Source organism: Theropithecus gelada, chromosome 4 (genome assembly GCF_003255815.1).
Source record: "Theropithecus gelada isolate Dixy chromosome 4, Tgel_1.0, whole genome shotgun sequence".
NCBI classification, from domain to species: Eukaryota; Metazoa; Chordata; class Mammalia; order Primates; family Cercopithecidae; genus Theropithecus; species Theropithecus gelada.
Genome location: NC_037671.1, coordinates 58,969,807 through 58,990,623, shown reverse-complemented (window position 1 = coordinate 58,990,623; position 20,817 = coordinate 58,969,807). Strand labels below are relative to the sequence as shown.

The window sequence follows — 20,817 nt, the reverse complement described above, 5'->3', positions numbered from 1 at the left end:
GGCTCAGATATGCCTTCAGTGACCTTACTGATTGTGAAGGAGACATTTTTGAGAGACCTATGTCTATGCATGTGTGGTCTGTAAATGAATGACTCTCAGGGATCTAATGCTAACCCTTTTATTTCAAGAAGGTGTCCCATATGATACGTGGTTGTTACTTCATGAACAAATGTGCACATAAATGCATATCAAGCTGTAATAAAACTCTAGTAACCTTAAAGACTTACTGGGATAAGGGTTCAGACTCAGATTATAAACCAGTGGTCAGGATAGAAAAAAGAGATATGGTCTTGCTTTGTTTGGAGTAACAAAATTAGGCCAATTGCTGAGGAGGAGTGCTCCAGTTCTATCTCAAGTCAGTTTTCTTTTTTTCCACGAGTACACAATTTTTTTTTCCAACTCATCCCTGTCTAAGCATTAATGGAAAATGGTCAATAGTTCACAACACCCAACGCTAACAAAGAAATAAAAAATCATGGAGGGCAAAAGGTCAGTATATATGAAAGGAGGAAATAGGGAAGGAAGATTTAGACAAGAGGTGAAGTTGACATAGGTCAGAGCGTCAACAATCAGCTGATTTATCTAATAATAGTAGTAGCAGTGAGGTATCATCCTGTCACTGTACTCCAGCCTGGATGACAGAGTGAGACTCCACCTCCTAAATAAAGTAGTAGAAGCAGCAGCTAATCCTTATATAACACCAGGCATTATTCTAAACTTCATTTACTATACAACTTTATGAGTTGGGCACTATTATCGCTGTTTTACTGATGAAGAAAGCTCAGAGAGGATAAGTAACTTACCTATGTGACACAGTAAGGAGTGAAGATTCTATCTACAGCAGCCTGACCTCACTCTTTTTTTTTTTTTGGAGACGGAGTCTTGCTTTGTCGCCCAGGCTAGAATACAGTGGCATGATCTTGGCTCACTGCAACCTCCGTCTCCTGGGTTCAAGCAGTTCTCTGCCTCAACCTCCCAAGTAGCTGGGATTACAGGTCCCTGCCACCACGCCCAGCTAATTTTTGTATTTTTAGTAGAGACGGGGTTTCACTATCTCTGCCAGGCTGGTCTTGAACTCCAGACCTCGTGATCCACCCTCCTTGGCCTCCGAAAGTGCTGGGATTACAGGCGTGAGACACCACGCCCGGCCAATCATTATTCTTAAACACATCTATTTATATGTCTGGGTATCAGTTGGTTCCTCCAATGGACCCTTAAACTCACTCACTTTAGTATATGATACACATATATCTAATTTAAGGGAACTGTATCCATTTTACTCAGTTTAATGGACACTAGTACTACGTAGAATGAATAATAAGAGAGCAAGAGGGAGGTGACAAATATGGGACTGTTGTGAACCTATAGGCCCGCCGCGGAGCCCAGCAGCAGATGCGCCTGCGGGCTCTGGGGGGCAGAAGGGAGGGACCGCGCGGGCTGGTCCTTGGCAGCCTTGGGGCGGCCGGGCGCTCAGGCGCAGGCGCGGCCCGGCTGTCAGGCGCTGATGCGCGGGGCCACCTGCAGAGGCCTCCTCACCCCGTCCCCGGGATGTCCCCTAGACGTGGACCCCCGTGCCCTCCTTGCCCTGTGCTGTCACAGAGTGACCTGAATCCTACCATGCCAAAAAAATGGGTGGAAGAAAGTATTTCCAACCCTCCTCCCGATCATCCCTTACCGAGGGAGAGCCGCTGGCCCCTCAGCAGGGGCTTGCGCACGGCGGTGGAGCGATCTGCGGCTTTGTTTCTCAGGCACCTGTTGTGGATCCCAAATAGAAACGTCGCCCTTGGGGATTCGGGACCGGGCAGCCAGTGTCCGGGGGTGGGCGTGCTTGGCTGCACTGTCCACCCGGGTGGGCGGGCCTGGGGAGGGGGCCCGGGGCTCTGTGGCTCTGCCTGGGAGGGAGGGGCTGAGTGGCGCCGGGGACTGAGCTGAGCCAGCCGGGGCGCTGACCGCCGCGCTCGCCCCCTCCCTTCCGCCCTCCGCCCTCCACCCTCCTCCCTCCCTCTGTCCCCGGCGCGGGCGAGTGTCTGCAGCGCGGCGGCCAGGAAATGCCGCAGATGCGCCGCGCAGCATCCCCGGCGGAGGCAGCGCGCTGGTCCTCCCGCACCGCCGCCGCGGCCTCGGCCCCGGCCCGGCCCGGAGCAGGCGCCCCGTGCAGGGCTAGCAGAGCGGTCAGCGCGGCCGCAGAGGGTCTGGGCGCCCGCCGGCCCCAGCCGGCCCTCGCCGCACTCCCGGCTCCTCAGCTTGGCGTGGCGCTGCACGTCGCCGCCCCTGGGCTCGCCGAGATTTGCCGCTGCTGAAACCCGAGAGGGACTCAGGCTCCTGGAGCGGGGCGGCCCACCCTCGGTCAGCCAGGAGGCCTGGGCGTTTCCTCTGCCGGCCCCGGCGCCTGGCGCCCGTCGCCCGCCACCTACTGCGCCCCCGCTCTGCGTCTTCGGCTTCCGCGCTCTTCCCCAGCCTGCTGCTCCTTCCTCTTTTCCAGTTCCCAAGGCTGTGTCTTGCTGACTACGTTACTGTCCGGGGGTTACGAGGGGGAGAGGGGAATTGGCCAGTCATCGCTTAGATAAACTTCGGCATGGCGGGTTACCTCTCCCCTGCTGCTTACCTGTACGTGGAGGAGCAGGAGTACCTCCAGGCCTACGAGGATGTCCTGGAGAGATACAAAGGTATGTGGTCCCTGCCCTGGGGCCGCGGAGCTTGGCACGGATCAGAGAGGCAACCGCTACCTTTCCTTAATCAGAGCTACCACTCCTTGGGCACGAGTAAACAGGTGTCTGGACCAGTTCTGGGAATGGACAAGGTCTTTTTGCATGGGATTTAGTACCCCCAGCGCAGGGAGGATGGTGGGGTGGGCGACAGTCTGGAGACGCCCTTAGATGAGCGGTAGAGAGGGGGGAAGGGGTTTTGGTTTCCAAGAAGCACATTGCGTTTTCTCTTCCTTGTAAAAGCTCTTAAGCACTACGCATAATCATAATTCTTCCTGGGAGGGTGGATACTGATTATTCTCTATGGGATTACTAAGGCATTGCTGCTGCTGCTTGGCTAGGGTATTGGTTAGCCCTGTAAAAAAGGTTCAGCATCACTAGATCATTTTCCTTAAAATGATCTTACTTATTTGAAAAAGTTTGTGACTATATACTTACTCTGATGTATTGTAAAAATTATTTTATAGCGTGATTGATAAAAGACTTTAGTTAGTGAGTTTGTTGTAAATTTAAATGTAAAGAATATATTTTGAGATTTTGTTTCTGCCCATCCTTTATGTTCAGGAAATTCTATGCCAACCTGATATTTATGTTTTCGTATAATGTTTACTTTGACTTCATAGCTAAATATAATGACGAAATACAAATTGCAGCTGTCCGTTTTTTAAGTCTTTTTGTCTCTGGAAATGTGTTTCTAAGTGTGTATATACCATCTTTTTATTGTGGCTCCCAAAACACTCCGAACTCAAGAGCAGCTCAGAGAGGTTTAACGTGTTTATAGTGAATAGTGGCCCATGTCATAGGTAGGATTCAAATGGTTTTGTTTCTTTTGAATATTTGCTTTGGGTTTGGTAACTCAATGTCTGCAAATGCAGTGGTATCGTATGGTTAACAATACATGTAGTTTTCTATTAGTAGAAAGTAGAAATTAAAAAAAAAAAATTGAACTAAACAATAAAATTCCAAATCCCCAGAAAGCTCAAATCCACTCACAATTGTTTTCTGTCTTTGTAGAGTATGTTTTATAACTGAAATTCTTGCAATCCATGTAGAATTTTGTAAACAATACAGTGAGAATTCCTTTGTGCCAAGACTCTTATTGTGTATAATACTGCCACTGAGCAAGTGCAATGATATTTTAGGCTAAAGCACATTTGTGACATTTGTGTGTGTGTGGATAATATACTCATATTTACCTCCATCACTCCATTTTAAAGTAAGGTTTGTAATTAGTTGTTCCCAGAGCTTTATAAAAGAGGAATATTGCAATTTAGACCAACAAACCTTACCGAAGAAATACATCTGTGCCCTATACAGTCAGAAACAAAAAAATCTGAAAGTTCTAAAGTACATACATTTTATACTTTTGAAAAAAATTACAGCTGAATGAATTTTTGTCACATGAAGTTATACCTAAGTGACACGTGGGTGATTTCAGGTGACTGAAAACAAGTGCTTATTTGACTTTGTCTTAAAGAAGCAGGCATTGTTTAAAAGCTTGTCTTTGCCTTTGGAAATAAAAGGAAATTAAAGATCTGAAGGCCAGTGTACAACAATCAGTATTGCCCTTAAACATATACATTTTCAAACATATTGTTTAGACGTCACTGAAAAAGTGATGGGAGTTTTCCTCATTTTACTTATGGTTTTTAAAATGCTTAGTTCATCAATTTGTACTTGGCTTTATAGTTGTGCTATGTTTATTTAGTCATGGAAAGGAAAGTAAGAGTATTGGGCAGTGTATTCCATGAAAAGCTGAAGACCTGGAAAACTCATTGTTTCCCGATGTGTTTTGAAGCCAGTTATGATTTCCCATCAGCATCCAGTATGATGACTTCACTACAGTGCTTATTATCCTGATGACTTGCTGTGGGGACTGATCTAATCAGAAAAGAATTGTAGGCTTTGAATAGGGAGTGTCAATTCACTAAACGTTCAGAATACAGTTGCTCACTTTCTGAAATCATGCATTGTTCAAAACATTTTATGTTCTCATTTAAACTTAAAGAGAAGTTATTTTGATTTTTATTTCTGACAGAGTTCCTTGGTTACAGAAGGAGTTTGCATTCATCTAGAATATTATCAGGTTGCCAAGTTATCCTATGCCTCAGCTGTTGAGTAGTGTAAGTGGTGGAGTCAGCTGGAACCAATTCAAAATCTGCCTGTTGTCAGAAATGTAGAATTGTAATAATCCATAATGTTAGGAAATATAAGCATTAGATTTGGAAGTCGAGAGCTTTGTTAGGCTTAGTCTTCAGACAGCCTTGAGAGGACTTCAAATCATACTCTCTGTAGAAAAACAAGAATAGTGGAGAGTGAACGCTAATTATTTATGTGTAGTCAGTCTATTCTCATATCTTGCTTTGGTCCATTACTTCTGAGCAAAAATAGGCAACTGTTTGCTGAATTAGAATAACACAGAAAGAGCTATTTGCTACAAAGAAGGGTGCAGTGTTCTGATTCATATTCGAGTCCCGTTACTTGTAAAATGTATTCATGAAATATTCAGGGCCATTTGATTAAAAAAAACATATTTCTTCAGCTGATACCAAACTCTGGCTGAATAAAGGCATTTATTTTTGAGTAAAACATAATTCTTTATTATTGTTTATGCTAGAAATTTTCTGACGGCTACTTTCTTTTATATCTGTAGTAAATTATCCAGTGTATATACGGTGTAATACAAAACATTCTTAGTAGCTTAGCTTAAAAGAAACAGTGGTATCTTGTTTTTCTTCTTAAGTGTAAGGAGACTAACCCATATGCTGTTGTTATAAATGATTAATTAGCTCTCATATTATGAAATTCTGCTTTTTGAGTGTATCATTGGAATATTTTGTTTTCTCAACACATTGTTACTTTGTAGTATGATGTTAAGTGAGAATATGAGATAATTAATGTGAATTCAATACATTTTATTCTATACTTTATAGATGTAATTTTAAAATGTTACATTATTTTGGTTCACCAAAATGGTTATTTTTCTATTGATCTGGAAGTAAATCCGTTGTTCCTAGACAATCGTAATGAAAGTGTTGCATTTATCATTCTCTATGAAAGTTGAATGGTCGTTTTGCTTACTTATCTATAATATTACTAACCCCACTCCACCCCACCACCCCCTGCAAACTGCTGTTTAGGCAATAGGCAAAGTTTTCTCTTTTTTACAAATACCTTGTATAATTGCTTTAGTTTCTTCTTTCATTAGGGCTATAAAATCTGCTTATGTGCATGGTGACAAAAGGAACTAAGACTACCATAATTTTCATTTTCATTTCGGGTTTATTGCCTTTATTGATAGGTGATTAGTAAACATTCTGTCATTTTACTCTGTAAATTGGCTCGGACACTCCCTTGAAAATTGGAGTATACAGATTTCAAGGAATTTCTCTGCAGCGTGTAATGATCTAGCTCAGTGGTTTTCATTTGGCTTCTAGGATTCTGCAAAAACTTGATTTTGAATTTTTTCTGCTCATGCTCTATTCATAGGTTAATAGTTACATAATAAGTGAACTTTAACTGTGCTGCATCATAATAATGTTATATTGTAGCTAGTCATAATAGTATAAGTCTGGGATTTTTGTTTTCTTTTAAAAGTGAAACAGGCTGAATTTGCTGAGTGTTAGTTAAGATTATATTTGACTCTTTTTAACAGAAAACAAGTGATAGTGCTTAGCCAAGTCGATGTTTTCTTTTTCTCAGGTACTGAGAGGTCCTAAATAGGCAAAACTGGGTTGTAGGGTAACCCCATTTGCCAGGAGGGACTCAGACTCCTCTATTTCTGTGTAGCTATTTATAGTGTATCTTGTGGTCGTTTTGTGATCACAAGATGGCTGCTCCTCTTCCAGCCCTTATGTCTCCATTCCAGGGGACAGCTGCTCCAGGGGCCATCTCTATCTACAGGTAGACTAGAAAATGTAGATTTTAAAACTGGCTTCATTTAGTGCCCTGAACAAAATTGAAGTTTTGTTTGTAAAGAATAAGGAAAGAATGGCAACTGGTTTTGCAACAAGCAGTGTCTGGCATATGGAAGGCAGAGTGTCTGTGCTAAAATTGGAAACTTAAGATTTGGATACATATTAACAATCATCACACAATCTATTTGACTTCACTAAAGTTTGAGGAAGATCTGAGAGCTCCATGAGGTTTCTGAGTATTTTCAAAATGACACAATTGAATGTTTTATGTTACAACATGGGTTTGAAAAATCATTCTCACCGAATAATTAGGATTAAATTGTGTTTATTGCCTCACACAATAAGGAGTGTGTATCAGTTCAGAAATGTGGGAAATTATTAGGTATTGTTAGTGAATTTAATTTTAAACTTCTACTGATTCTCTTTTCAGTTTCTTTTGTTCTGACTTAGAGAGTTATCTCAACATTTATTTAGCCCAGAGACTTTAAAAAGAAGGCTTATACTTTTTAAAACTTGTAGGTTTTTTTTTTTTTTTTTTTTTTTTGAGCAATTTGGAGAGCATTATTTTCTGGCTCAATAAATGTTTTAGGTAATCAGTGTAAGGACAGGTGGTGAGAACAATTTATTGTCTTACTACTATCTTGTCGTCTGACAAAGAAGTGCTTGTATTTCTGCCTTTGGGTCATATGTGCCTCAGGATCCTGGTTCTGACCAAAGCATCTTCATGCAATTGGAGATTATGAAAATATCTGAAGCTATAGAGGTGACAACAAGATGGAATATCTAGGCTGTCATATTCATTTCTGTTTTAGTTCCACAACTGAGTATAAAAGTGTACAAGAACGTACCCAAATCATGTGACCTGGTGGACTAATTGGGAAGAAAAGATGATTTGTAGTTTAGAATATTTGTTATTTCATATTAACTAAACACAGATACTTCTGTTTCATGGAAGTCTTTTCTCTATAATGGCTTTGAAGAAAAAACAGGAAAGACTTCCGTGTCCATTTCTTAGTTCCTAATATTTTAGGGATTACATTCTACCTACTTCCAAGGAGGAATTTCAGGTAATTATTTACTGAAGTATGCATTGTTTCTGTAAGTGATCAAATGAGACCCCTTCTTATTCATTTTTTTTTGCTTGTCCTTTAATGCAATTTTGTTTGCTTTTGTTTTCTGCCTGCTTCATCTCTTCCAAAAGAAGAGCAAATAATTCTGCTGAGGTTGAGTGTTGGGGAAAGCTTTGTATTTGGGGTCAAATGGGATTTCACCCTGTGAGAAGGTGAAAAGTACCAGGGAGGAAAACTCCAAGAGGAGAAACTAGCATGACTGTTCCATTTCATTGACATAATTGCCAAAATCATTTTGGTTGTTGGCTGAAGTGCACCGTAGGTTTTAGAGAAAGGATTGGATAGAATTTGTAGGAAGATGGAAATGGATGAATGATGGAGGGTTATGCTGTACCAGACTGAAAACAGTCTTGAGTGGCATACCTAAGACTGAGTTTGGGCTTTATTCTTTAGGCAATGAGGGTGACCCTTTATGATCCCCAGCAGGAAGTTAGATATTAGAAAGAGCACTCTGGCAGCAGTGTGGAGGATTGAGTGGAAGGGAACACTCAGGCAGGGAGACAGGTTAGGTGGGTACTGTAAAATTGCAGTGATTGGAATGGAAGGCTAATTCAAGAGAAATTTCAGAAATTGTCAGGGTGGCTGATTAGTTGGTTCTGCAAGTGGGGACAGGAGGTGGGTGCAGCAACTTTTGTTGTTGAAATTATGTCCAAAAAAGCTTGAGGTGTTTCCTTTTTAAGTTTTTAAAAAATTTGTAGTATTTATTAGAAAAGGTGTTTTAAAAACATTTTTATTATTAATCACAATTAGACCTTTCTTGGTAGTTAAATGGAACGAAAGCTATTTTGCTTGACCTTGGAAATACAGCAAGTAGTGTGCCCTAGAAAACTGGAATGCTCTATTTAATGTAGAGCTCTTTAAGTAATACCTTATCAGTCTGTTTGTTGTGAATCCTCTGAGCATGATTTAGTAGCATCTTAGAGCGGTGGATCTGTTTTCCATAAGCAAATAAAATAATTGAATTCATATCCTTTTAAAAGGTAAATATATATGATGAAAAAACTTTCAATATATGTCAATAATTTTTAATATTTGTTTTTGTTTCAAAAATCTTAATTTACTCATTGTTTATTTTCTACATAAACTTCAGCAAATATGTAGAGTTAGTTTGGTGTATAAAAAGTTCAGTGGTTTTAACTTCATTTAAGTTCTCAGTTACCTACAATTTGAGCGTTGTCTTAAATTTTTAATTTAAAATTGCAAAACAATAACTACCATTTATATGTCTACCTACTCATATGCCTGGCATGATGCTGGGTATTGCATGTGAAATACATGTATGTTATATATATGTATATAAGTTTAAAGAATCACATAGCTATAGTGGTAGAAATGGCATTTGAACATCAAACGTATATTTGGCCTAAACTATATATTTTGAGTGTCATATTGACTGGGAGATATTGCAGAAATGGTTATGAAAATATATTTATTAAGATTCTGATTTTGATTAATACTACAGCTTTCTGAGATATGTTAAATAAATGCATGGAATTAAAGTTAATAGATTATAAATTTATAGATACTACTTTTATTCAAATATTAGATTTTCGAAGTCAAACTGTTGTGTCTTAGTTGTATTATAAATTCTAATGACTAGTTATAAAAAGAAAATAAAATTTTAATATGAGCATTTCCAGTGTGTATTTGGGTCGAGAAGATTTTGAAAAGAACTGTTTTTGTAAATGTCACCAATGAATATGGCTGCTTTGATACATGCCTGAAATGTTTCCTGGAAATAATTGTCAAAGAGAGTTGACAAAGTCTTGATTTTACTCTAGTGGGTGAAAATATTTCCCAGTGAACCCTGGTATTAAAGATATTATAAAACATACTATTGTTCTAATGCCCCTATATTCAGTGTTATGGTTCTCCATGCTGGCCATGCCAGTGTAATGATGTGTTTTCTTGATTTTTGGTGTGAAACAATACTACTTGTCTAGTGAGGTAGACACTGGGGTAATAAAGGTGGGATAAAATAGAGCATATGGAATATTCTGAGCAGTAGAGATTATGTGGTAGTCAATGAATTAAGTAGACCTAAGAACTCAAGTACTGTGGCTCTTCCTATACCAGTAGTCTTTAAAAAAAATGCATACATTATTTTTTAGAGCAGTTTTAGGTTTACAGCAAAATTGAGCAGAAACTACATAGTTCCCATATACTCCCTCTTCTTCCCCCATAGTTTCTCCTATTTACGTCCGGTACTGGTGTGGTACATTTGTTGTAATTGATGAACCAGTATTGATAAATTGGTTCATCAACTATGTAGTTGATTATAAGATTAATATTTTACATCGTGGTTTCCTTTGTACAGTTCTATAGGTTTTGACAAATGTATCATGTGTCTATTATTATAATATCATGCAGAAGAGTTTTACTGCTCCCAAATCCTCTGTGTTTGACCTATTTGTGCCTCTCCAGCTCCAGAACCCCTGACAACCACTGATCTTTTTGTTTTCTCTATATTTTATGTTTTTACAAAATGTCATATAGTTGGAATCCTACAGTATATAGACTTTTCTCACTAGCTTCTTTCAGTTAGCAATATGCATTTAAGGTTCCTCCATGTCTTTTCATGGCTTGATAGCTCATCTGTTTTTATTGCTAAGTTCATTGTCTGAAAGTACCAAAGTTTGCTTATCCATTCACCTACCAAAGGACATCTTGGTTGCTCCGAAGGGATGACAGTTATGAATACAACTGCTCTAAACAGTTGAGTGCAGATTTTTGTGTGGACATGTTTTCAAGTCATCTGTGTAAAGGAGTATGATTGCTAGATCGTATGGTACATTTAGCTTTGTAAGAAACTTGTCTAACTTGTCTTCCAAAGTGGATGTACTGTTTTTCATTTCCACCAGCAGTGAGTGAGAGTTCCTGTTGCTTCACATTCTGTCAGCATTTGGTAATGTCACTCTTGTATTTCAGCCTTTCAAATAGGTGCGTAGTGATATTTCATTGTTGTTTTAATTTGCAATTCCCTAAATGACATATGATGGTGCATATCTTTTTTTTTTTGGAGATGTAGTCTCACTCTGTCACTCAGGCTGGAGTGCAGAGGCATGATCTCAGCTCACTGCAACCTCCACCTCCCGGATTCAAGCGATTCCCCTGCCTCAGCCTCCTGAGTAGCTGGGATTACAGGCATCCATCACCACGCCTGGCTAATTTTTGTATTTTTAGTAGAGATGGGGTTTCATCATATTGGTTAGGCTGGTTTCAAACTTCTGACCTCATGATCTGCCCGCCTCGGCCTCCCAAAGTGCTGGGATTACAGGCATGAGCCACCGCACCTGGCTGGTATCTTTTTATATGCTTGTCATCTGTGTATTTCCTTTCCTGAGATGTCTGTTCAGATCTTTTGGCCACTTTTTAAGCATTTTTTATTTTGAGACAGGGTCTCACTCTGTCACCCAGACTGGATGCAATGATAAAATCATAACTCACTGTAACCATGAACTTCTGTCTCAGCAGATCCTCCTGCCTTAGCCTCCCAAGTATCTGGTACTACGTGTGACACCATGTTGGGCTAATATTTTTATGTTATATAGAGACAGGGTCTTGCTATGTTGTCCAGGCTGGTCTTGAATTCCTGGGTTCTAGTGTTTCTTCTGCCTTGGCTTTCTAAAGTGCTGGGATTTACAGGTGTGAGCCATCATGTCTGGCCCTTTTGCCCACTTAAATTTTTTTTTAAATTGTTGTATATTTTGGATACCAGTCCTTTATCAGATATGTTTTGCAAATGATCAGTAACCTTTTTATACCATTACCTCCTTTTGACACCTTTGAGCCACTGCATATTATAGGTGTTATTTAAATAAATAAGGACCTGATTATTTCCTTTTATATGTTCATAGCATTCTTAAGTACTATTTTGTTTTAGCTAAGTATGTATTTATTATATCTGCTTCATAGAGTTATATGTGGTGACTCAGTTCAGCAATCTGACAGTTTGCTTTGGTGTTTCTAATATGCTGTTGCAGCTGCAATTCAGGTATCCAGTTGGTTGGCAGCTATGATGCTTTATAACACTTGAGTCTAAAATTAGTCAAACTGTTCTATTTTAAGGGTAGACTGAAATTAGTAGTCCATGTCATATAAAACATGTGAAAGTTAAAAACTCTTAGGATATTGAATTACTTCTTTTAAAATGTAATCAGAAGTAGAGTTGGATAGAAAGTTAGTTTATGTTCATTTTTAAGAAAGTTTTGTTATGATAACTTGATTATGGCCTGGATTAGTGCTGTATGTATACAGTATCCACAAACACAAGGCTTCACACTGTTGCCTCTTAGAGTCAAGACAGTGCTTTCATGTAAATTATTACATGTGATTTTAAAAATAAGAGTTGAGTTACAGCAAGATTATTTGATTTTTTTCTGTTAGCATATTTTAGAAGAGTCACAGTTCCTAAATGTTTAGAATTCTGGAACACCATTGACTGCCTTTGCTAGAAAAAAGAGAGTGATTAAAGGAGTACTTGGTTGTCCATCTTGTGATCTTGTGATAACCTTATTTGTGTAACAGAAACTAGATAATATTGAAAATAAGGCTGGGCATGGTGGCTCATGCCTGTAATCTTAGCACTGTGGGAGGCCGAGGTGGGTGGATCTCCTGAGGTCAGGAGTTCGAGACCGGCCTGACCAACATGTGAAATCCCGTCTTTACTAAAAATACAAAAATTAGCTGGGTGTGGTGGCGGACGCCTGTAATCCCAGCTACTCAGGAGGCTGAGGCAGGAGAATCACTTGAACCTGGGAGGCAGAGGTTGCAGTGAGCTGAGATCATGCCATTGCACTCCAGCCTGGGCGATAAGAGCAAAACTCTGTCTCAAGAAAAAAAAAAGGGATATTAAAAATAAGTTGGTAGATAAAAAGCGGAGTGATTCAAATTAAAAGTTTGCTTTTGGCCTGGCCCAGTGGCTCACGCCTGTAATCCCAGTACTTTGGGAAGCTGAGGTGGGCGGATCACGAGGTCAGGAGATCCAGACTATCCTGGCTAACATGGTGAAACCCTGTTTCTACTAAAAATACAAAAAAATTAGCCGGGCGTGGTGGCGGGCCCCTGTAGTCCCAGCTACTCAGGAGGCTGAGGCAGGAGAATGGCGTGAACCCAGGAGGCGGAGCTTGCAGTGAGCCGAGATCGCGCCACTGCACTCCAGCCTGGGCGACAGAGCGAGACTCCGCCTCAAAAAAAAAAAAAAAAGGGTTTGATTTTGCATATAATATGAATTTTATACCTCTTGAAGCAATAGTGTATGCTATAGAGGCATTTTTTTTTTTTTTGGCAGTGCTATTTGAATATGTCTGCATTAGTCTGTTTTCATGCTGCTGATAAAGACATACCCGAGACTGGGCAATTTACAAAATAAAGAGGTTTAACTGGACTTACAGTTCCTACAGTTCCACATGGCTGGGGAAGCCTCACAATCATGGTGGAAGGCAAAGAGGGGCAAGTTACGTCTTACATGGGTGGCAGCAGACAAAGAGAGAGAACTTGTGCAGGGGAACTCCTCTTTTTAAAACCATCAAATCTTGTGAGACTTACTCATTATCACAAGAACAGCATGGAAAGGACTTGCCCCCATGATTCGATTACCTCCCACTGGGTCTGTCCCACAACATGTGGAAATTCAAGATGGGATTTGGCCAAAATATGTCAGTGTCCTTTAAATAATCTCAGAAGCTCTAGCAATTTAACTACTATATATAATATGTAGTCTTTGTACTTTTTCTTTGAACCTTTTTGGTAGATCTAAAGTAGGATTGAAGGATTCTAAATTACAGAAAGCAAGATGCAAGGATGCCTTAGTTTTCTTGTGGAAAAAGAGATGTACTTATATATCCATTTCCATTTAGAAAACCATATAGAAATTTAAATTTGTGTTTCAGTGGAAGTAAAATACTATAAATGGAATGAAATACTTTTATAATTAGCATTTTTTGAAAGCATTCAAGCAGCATTGTTCCCAACCTTTCTCATAGTTCTAGTCAGAAATTAATTGATCATATGCTTCAAGTGAACATATTACCATCTAGTATATTCTCTGTTCCCTCATCCCCATCATATTTTGTACTCAGTTTTTCCCTGGAAAAGCTGGGAAGAGTTGAAGGGTTTAGAACCGGGAGAAGCAGATCTTCATCAGTTTGGAACATGTGGTTTAATTCCAAATACTTACTGATCCTATACATTAAAATATGCTAAGGACAAACCTGAGAGAAACGAGAAATGGGGAAAGGATTCCCTATTTAATAAATGGTGCTGGGAAAATTGGCTAGCCGTAAGTAGAAAGCTGAAACTGGATCCTTTCCTTACTCCTTATACGAAAATTAATTCAAGATGGATTAGAGACTTAAATGTTAGACCTAATACCATAAAAATCGTAGAAGAGAACCTAGGTAGTACCATTCAGGACATAGGCATGGGCAAAGACTTCATGTCTAAAACACCAAAAGCAACGGCAGCAAAAGCCAAAATTGACAAATGGGATCTCATTAAACTAAAGAGCTTCTGCACAGCAAAAGAAACTACCATCAGAGTGAACAGGCAACCTACAGAATGGGAGAAAATTTTTGCAATCTACTCATCTGACAAAGGGCTAATATCCAGAACCTACAAAGAACTCAAACAAGTTTACAAGAAATAAACAAACAACCCCATCAAAAAGTGGGCAAAGGATATGAACAGACATTTCTCAAAAGAAGACATTCATACAGCCAACAGACACATGAAAAAATGCTCATCATCACTGGCCATCAGAGAAATGCAAATCAAAACCACAATGAGATACCATCTCACACCAGTTAGAATGGCAGTCATTAAAAGGTCAGGAAACAACAGCTGCTGGAGAGGATGTGGAGAAATAGGAACACTTTTACACTGTTGGTGGGATTGTAAACTAGTTCAACCATTATGGAAAACAGTATGGCGATTCTTCAAAGATCTAGAACTAGATGTACCATATGACCCAGCCATCCCATTACTGGGTATATACCCAAAGGATTCTAAATCATGCTGCTATAAAGACACATGCACACGTATGTTTATTGCGGCACTATTCACAATAGCAAAGACTTGGAATCAACCCAAATGTCCATCAGTGACAGACTGGATTAAGAAAATGTGGCACATATACACCATGGAATACTATGCAGCCATAAAAAAGGATGAGTTTGTGTCCTTTGTAGGGACATGGATGCAGCTGGAAACCATCATTCTTAGCAAACTATCACAAGAACAGAAAACCAAACACCGCATGTTCTCACTCATAGGTGGGAACTGAACAGTGAGATCCCTTGGACTCGGGAAGGGGAACATCACACACCGGGGCCTATCAGGGGGAGGGGGGAGGGGGGAAGGATTGCACTGGGAGTTATACCTGATGTAAATGACGAGTTGATGGGTGCTGATGAGTTGATGGGTGCAGCACAGCAACATGGCACAAGTATACATATGTAACAAACCTGCACGTTATGCACATGTACCCTAGAACTTAAAGTATAATAATAATAATAAATTTAAAAAAAAAAAAAACAAAAACAAACAAAACAAAACAAAACAAGACAGAATTAAAAATGTCAATGAAAAAAAAATATGCTAAGGAATCAGGGCCTACAGAAGGAAGAGGAACACAGGTTTGTAGCCTTTCAAAGAGCACAGTTTGGTGACGAAAGTGGGCCAGCTACACTCATTATATGTGAGTGCTGCAAAAGAGGAGTGATCCGAGCATCCAAGGGTTTCACAAGCAGGGCTGGCATCTGAAGGAAGGCAGAATTTCCGTGGGAGCTGGGGAAGGGGAGAGGCTTTGTGTTATGTGTGGGTGGATAGTGTAGACAGAGGTTTTTCTTGGCCTTACCATGTCATTTGGACAATCTGAGCTTGCATTTCACCTTTTGCATTGTAGGAAAAGTATTATCGCAAAATTTAACTACTACTTTAATATAAACAAGATAGATTTTGCTTATAGGTAACTGGTTGAGTTGAAGATTTTATCCTCCATTTTTAAGAACTCTGTTTTATCATACATATGTTATGAAACCTGAGGGTTCAGTAATGAGAAATAAGTTTTAGCCATGGCTCAGCAAATGTAAAGATTGGATGTGACACTCTTAATATGGTGTAGGAAACTCTCAATTAGATTGATGATCATAATAATTTTAGCACTTTTTTTTTTTTTTTTTTTTTTTACATATATGATACAATTTGATTCTTGTAACAATTCTCTGAGACAGGTAACATAAGTACCAGTGCCCTTATCTTATAGGCAAGGAAATCAGGCTTCCATGAGTGCATTGACTAGGTGGCGGACTGGGGCTCGAATTCTGGTCTTCTGATAGCCAGTCTAGAGAACACTGTACTGTAGGTAATTGTGGCTCACCCTTATATGCAGTGAAAGTTATCATTAATAATGTGGACTATACGTAATATATGTGGTGAGAGGTATATAGTCTCCGTTTAAGTAAACTGCAGTTGAATACTGCTGTTGTTCTGGAATTACAGTCCATATTTAGAAAGAAGTATGGCTTACCTTTTGTTTAATGTGGTCTTGGGCTACCAAGTCCATAAACTTTGGTGAAAAGTTCTATTGCTGACTGTAGAGGATTTAGTTACTTGAGGGAAAAACTCCATTATTATCTCTTGCTTTCGTTGTTAATTGAAGCGGCTCTTAAAATTAGAGGGTTGTACATTTAGACAGAAAAACTATCCTGTAGACTAAAGATGTAATTTCTGTAGTACACAGTGACAAAAGAGGAACCGTGTAAGTACTTGGGGGAAACATGGAAAGAAAACTTATGATATATACTTGCTAACGTTTTTGGAAAATAAAGAAGTGGACAAAAGTAGGCAAAATGAGTAAAAGTCTGTAGTTCAATTATCTATATACATTAATTTTATGACATATGTCCTTTTCCATTTCTTTTTTCTTGGTAATATACAACATTTAAAAATTGAGACTACTGCATGTACAATTCTATATCCTGCAGATTCACTTAATATATCACAGCATTTTTTAATGCCATGAAGTATCATTTCAAACCATTTTAATGACAATGCGTGCATTCTACTATGTGTGGTTAAACAGTCTGATGAAACATTTAAGCAGTTTTGTATCCTGATAGTTTTTGGTTAATATTATTACATTGGTATTTTTCCATGTAATTACAAGCTTCAGAAACACAGTGTTTCAAGATAAGAAAGAAATCATATGGATGATATAAGCCAATTAGCAATTAAATATTTATAAGATAGTGCCTAATTCATGTTCAAGTAGATTCTTGAGTTGTATATCCAATTAAGAAATTCCAATCACTCTGGATTTTAGAAATTCAACAATAAAGGAAGCAACTACTAGTACTCAGGAGATCTGATTTTCATTCCTGACTCATGCTAAGTAGCTAGTTTTGGATGGCTTATACATGAAAATGAATGATTGCCAAGGTTCTTTATCATCCAGTTATACCAGCCTTAATTAATTACTTCATTATTTATTTTATTTCTTGAGTGTTTCTTATGTGCCAACAACTATGTTAGGTTCTTGGGGTGCTAGACATAAAAAATTAGTGGTCTTTTATTTTTTTTTATTGAGTTATGAATATATCGCTTCATACTGATATGATCTGGTTACTCTTGACATCATTTTTTGACATACTTTCCGTTGTTTATGGTGTACACCTCATCTTTTATTTTGGAAATGATCACCACATTCATGGTTTTAATTTTTTGTAGAAACTGTTATTGATGCCATTTGAAAACACTTTTAAAATTCCTTCCAGCCTTTTGATATAGTTTGCAATCATTTATTGCATTTGTATTTCATTACTTGGACTAGGCTTCAAGACTGTATTATTTATTAACGGTATTCAATCAAGGAGCACTTTGGGGCGTTAGATTTATCTGTAACATTGAAGTCAAACTTTGCAAGAAACTCACACTTTTAAAAGTGTTTTTACTCTCATTATATGTATTCATATTATGTAAATGTGGAGTGTGTGCAAATGGCCTCTTTTGGGAAGTTTTAAAGTTGTTACCTATTTTATCTCTATATGTTGTTCTTGCATGTCTAGGTCAGTGTTTCTTTTGTGTTTGGCTGGCTAAGTGATCACCATATACATGCAGTTTTCAGGAAAGGCCTAAATGTTGTCCCCTCCAAGGCTCCTTTTTCCATCTCCAGTTAATGGAAGATTTTTTTCATAGTACTTTTAATTCCACATTAGCAGTGAACTTGAACAAGCTATTTCTGGTTGGCCATTTCTTCAAGATTTTTAAACCAGTGTTCTGAGTCTTGGGGGAACTACAGCTTCAAGACTAGGGTTTGTGGTCTTCAGCTTTGAAGTGACTTCATTCTGGCGGATTAGTGAAGCTTTCTAGATTTGCTTTTTCCCTTCTCTTATTCTACCTTTCCCCTCCTCTCCGTTAACAGAACAATAGGATACTATAGGGTACAGAACTCTAGAACTACTCTTGGGTAGTTCTGTTTCTAACCCTGATTCTGCTCTTCCACCTGCCCAGCCTTTGAGAATTACAATTGCCTGTAGGGAAAAGATGTAAATGTTGAGTATGTTGATTTTTTCACTTATTTCATTTTATCCTTAAGAAAACTAAAGTCCAGAAAAGGAGGGTCAGTAAAGGAAAAAGCAAGCTCTAAACTGAGGTCTCCTGATTATTAATTCTTCACATTGTTCAGTCTCCTTTGTTTCTCACTGGTGTATAGAAGGGCTGCTTTCACTGGCTATGTCCAAGTCAATGAAAAGTAAGGGCAAGAATCTAGAAGAAATGAGTGGAAAAAGTGAAACAATAGCAAAGACAGAAGTAGTGGTATCAGTGTTATTCTTTACATGCAATAAGTGGAATGCTGAGGTTTCAGTGTTACCATTGATGTTTCTGTGTTTTAGGGCCTTGCATTATGTTGGTGATGCTACATTGCATGCAGCAGGCTGTCTGTGTTCTGGGGCTTTAAGAAATAGATTCAGACTAATGTAAGTTGGCATTATAACATGGAACTAAAATATTTCCCACCTTGAAGAGTTGGATGAAAATTTGGCTGCAGCTCTTGGATTAGTGTATTGCTGTCTGGCTGTTTCCTAGTTAACTATAAGATTCCGGCTCCAGGCAGGCAGATCTAGGCCACTGACCACCCCAGCCATCACCCCTCCCCATGGCCTGCATTTTGAGAGTATGCTGGATCTGGATCCTTCCCATCTGCTCTGGATCAGGAGTGAATAAAGGAGAATGTGATGCTACGTGCATCAGTTCTAACACAGCTAGAGAGTAGGAGCATCAGTGGAAGGCATGAAAGGTTTGATTTGCCCTCACTTCATGTGGGCATATGGTAGGTCTCTGTGTATGTGTATTGGTGGTGGGGGTGTGGTACAAAGAAGGAAAGGTGCAGTGAAAAAGGGAAAGGGAACGTATCTCATGCTGTTTCTGAGAGTTTGGGAGACAGAAGCTTTTAAATGAATGGTAGCCCAACTCCATTTCTTATCATTTGGGTCTCCACACATACATTTTACACTCCCTGCAACTCTTCCTCCCCTGCTCAGTTCTCTTTCTTCTGGCTGTCCTCAGTTCCGTCTATGCTAACAGCAGGTAAATGCATGCTTGGGAAGGATGTGATTTGGAAAGCATGATTCTAATATAAACATGCCTACAGTTTGTTTATATTTATTAAATATGCTTTTTATAGCTCCAGCGTTCTATATTCAATTTTTATTCTAGATTGACTACAAAATGTCAATAAATGTTTTACATTGATAATATTTTTTTTGAGACAGAGTCTTGCTTTGTTGCCCAGGCTGGAGAGCAGTGGCATGATCTCAGGTCACTGCAACCTCCGCCTTCTGGGTTCAGGCGATTCTCAGCTTCCTGAGTAGCTGGGATTACAGGCACACACCACCATGCCTGGCTAATTTTTGTATTTTTAGTAGAGATGGGATTTCACCATATTGGTCAGGCTGGTCTCGAACTCCTGACCTCGTGATCTACCCGCCTCGGCCTCCCAAAGTGCTGGGATTACAGGTGAGAGCCACTGCGCCCAGCCCTGTTTTACCATTTTTTAAATGAAAAATGTAGTTGTACATTAGCCTGGATGATCTAACCTTCACTTAAACAGCATTTTTAAGAGAAAATGTGTTACAAGTTGGTCATTTGGAACTGATAAGTGAATTTCTATAGCACAGGCCATTGGTTAATTGGACATACATTTTTGACAGTGGGCAAATCTAAAGAGAGATTTAAAGGATTAAAAAAAAAATCCGAGGAATAGTTTTTTTAAAGTTAGAAACTACTTTTCTTGTTACAATCTTCTAAAAGCATTTATTATGACATCCAGCACTGGTAAGAACGTGGGGAAACAGTGCTGTCCTGCACTGCTTTTGAGAGTGTGACTTGTTACCGTCTTTGAAGAAAGCATGCTGCTGAAGACACATCTACTCCTTGATCCATTAGTATTTCAGAATCTTTCCTGCAGGTAGAATTTAAGTGCAAAGATATTTATTGTGACATTGTTTATAATAGTGGAATACTGGAAACATCCTGAATGATCAGGAGTAGGGAATAGTTGAATAAATTTTGATACTCAAATGTTAAGCAACTAATAAGTAATACGAGTTAAATCTCTAAGTATTGACTTCTAATATGTCTGCCATATAGTTTAAAGGAAAATTAAAAGACAGATGATTATGTGTTTGGCATTCTTGTAAAAAAAGAAAAAAATTCTATATGCAAATTTAGAGAGTTATGAAAATAGAGAAACCAAACTTAAGAGTGGTTAGCTCCCAAGAACAAGTTTTCTTTTCATCTCTGAATTTGACATTTTAAAACAGATATGTATTACTTCTATAATAAACATAAATACCACCACAAATAAAGTAGAAAGTTTAAAAGAATAAAATTATTAAATATTTTCATGCATAGAAAATATTGCCAGTTTTTGAGAAAAGCTTCTTCCATGTGATTCTGACAGGTATAATTTATCAGCAACACTGGGGGCATTAAGTGACATTGACTTAATAGACCATCTGGTACTTTCATAAACAATTTACAGACTTATTGTTTGTGTGGTCATTT

The 20,817-nt window shown here is 38.8% G+C and overlaps 1 protein-coding gene across 3 annotated transcripts in view; it reads left to right on the top strand.

Moving 5' to 3' along the window:
- LOC112623776 (dystonin) overlaps positions 1-20,817 on the top strand; it is a 485,036-nt gene that overhangs the window by 103,772 nt on the left and 360,447 nt on the right. Inside the window, exon 1 of one of the 3 annotated variants that reach the window (XM_025384440.1) lies at positions 1,978-2,666. The exons of the other annotated variants lie outside the window; for them this stretch is intronic. Within the exon in view, the coding sequence (XP_025240225.1) occupies positions 2,576-2,666 (91 nt within the window). The 5' untranslated portion in view covers positions 1,978-2,575. Of the gene's footprint in view, positions 1-1,977; positions 2,667-20,817 lie in introns of those variants that run through there. 3 annotated transcript variants of the gene reach the window in all.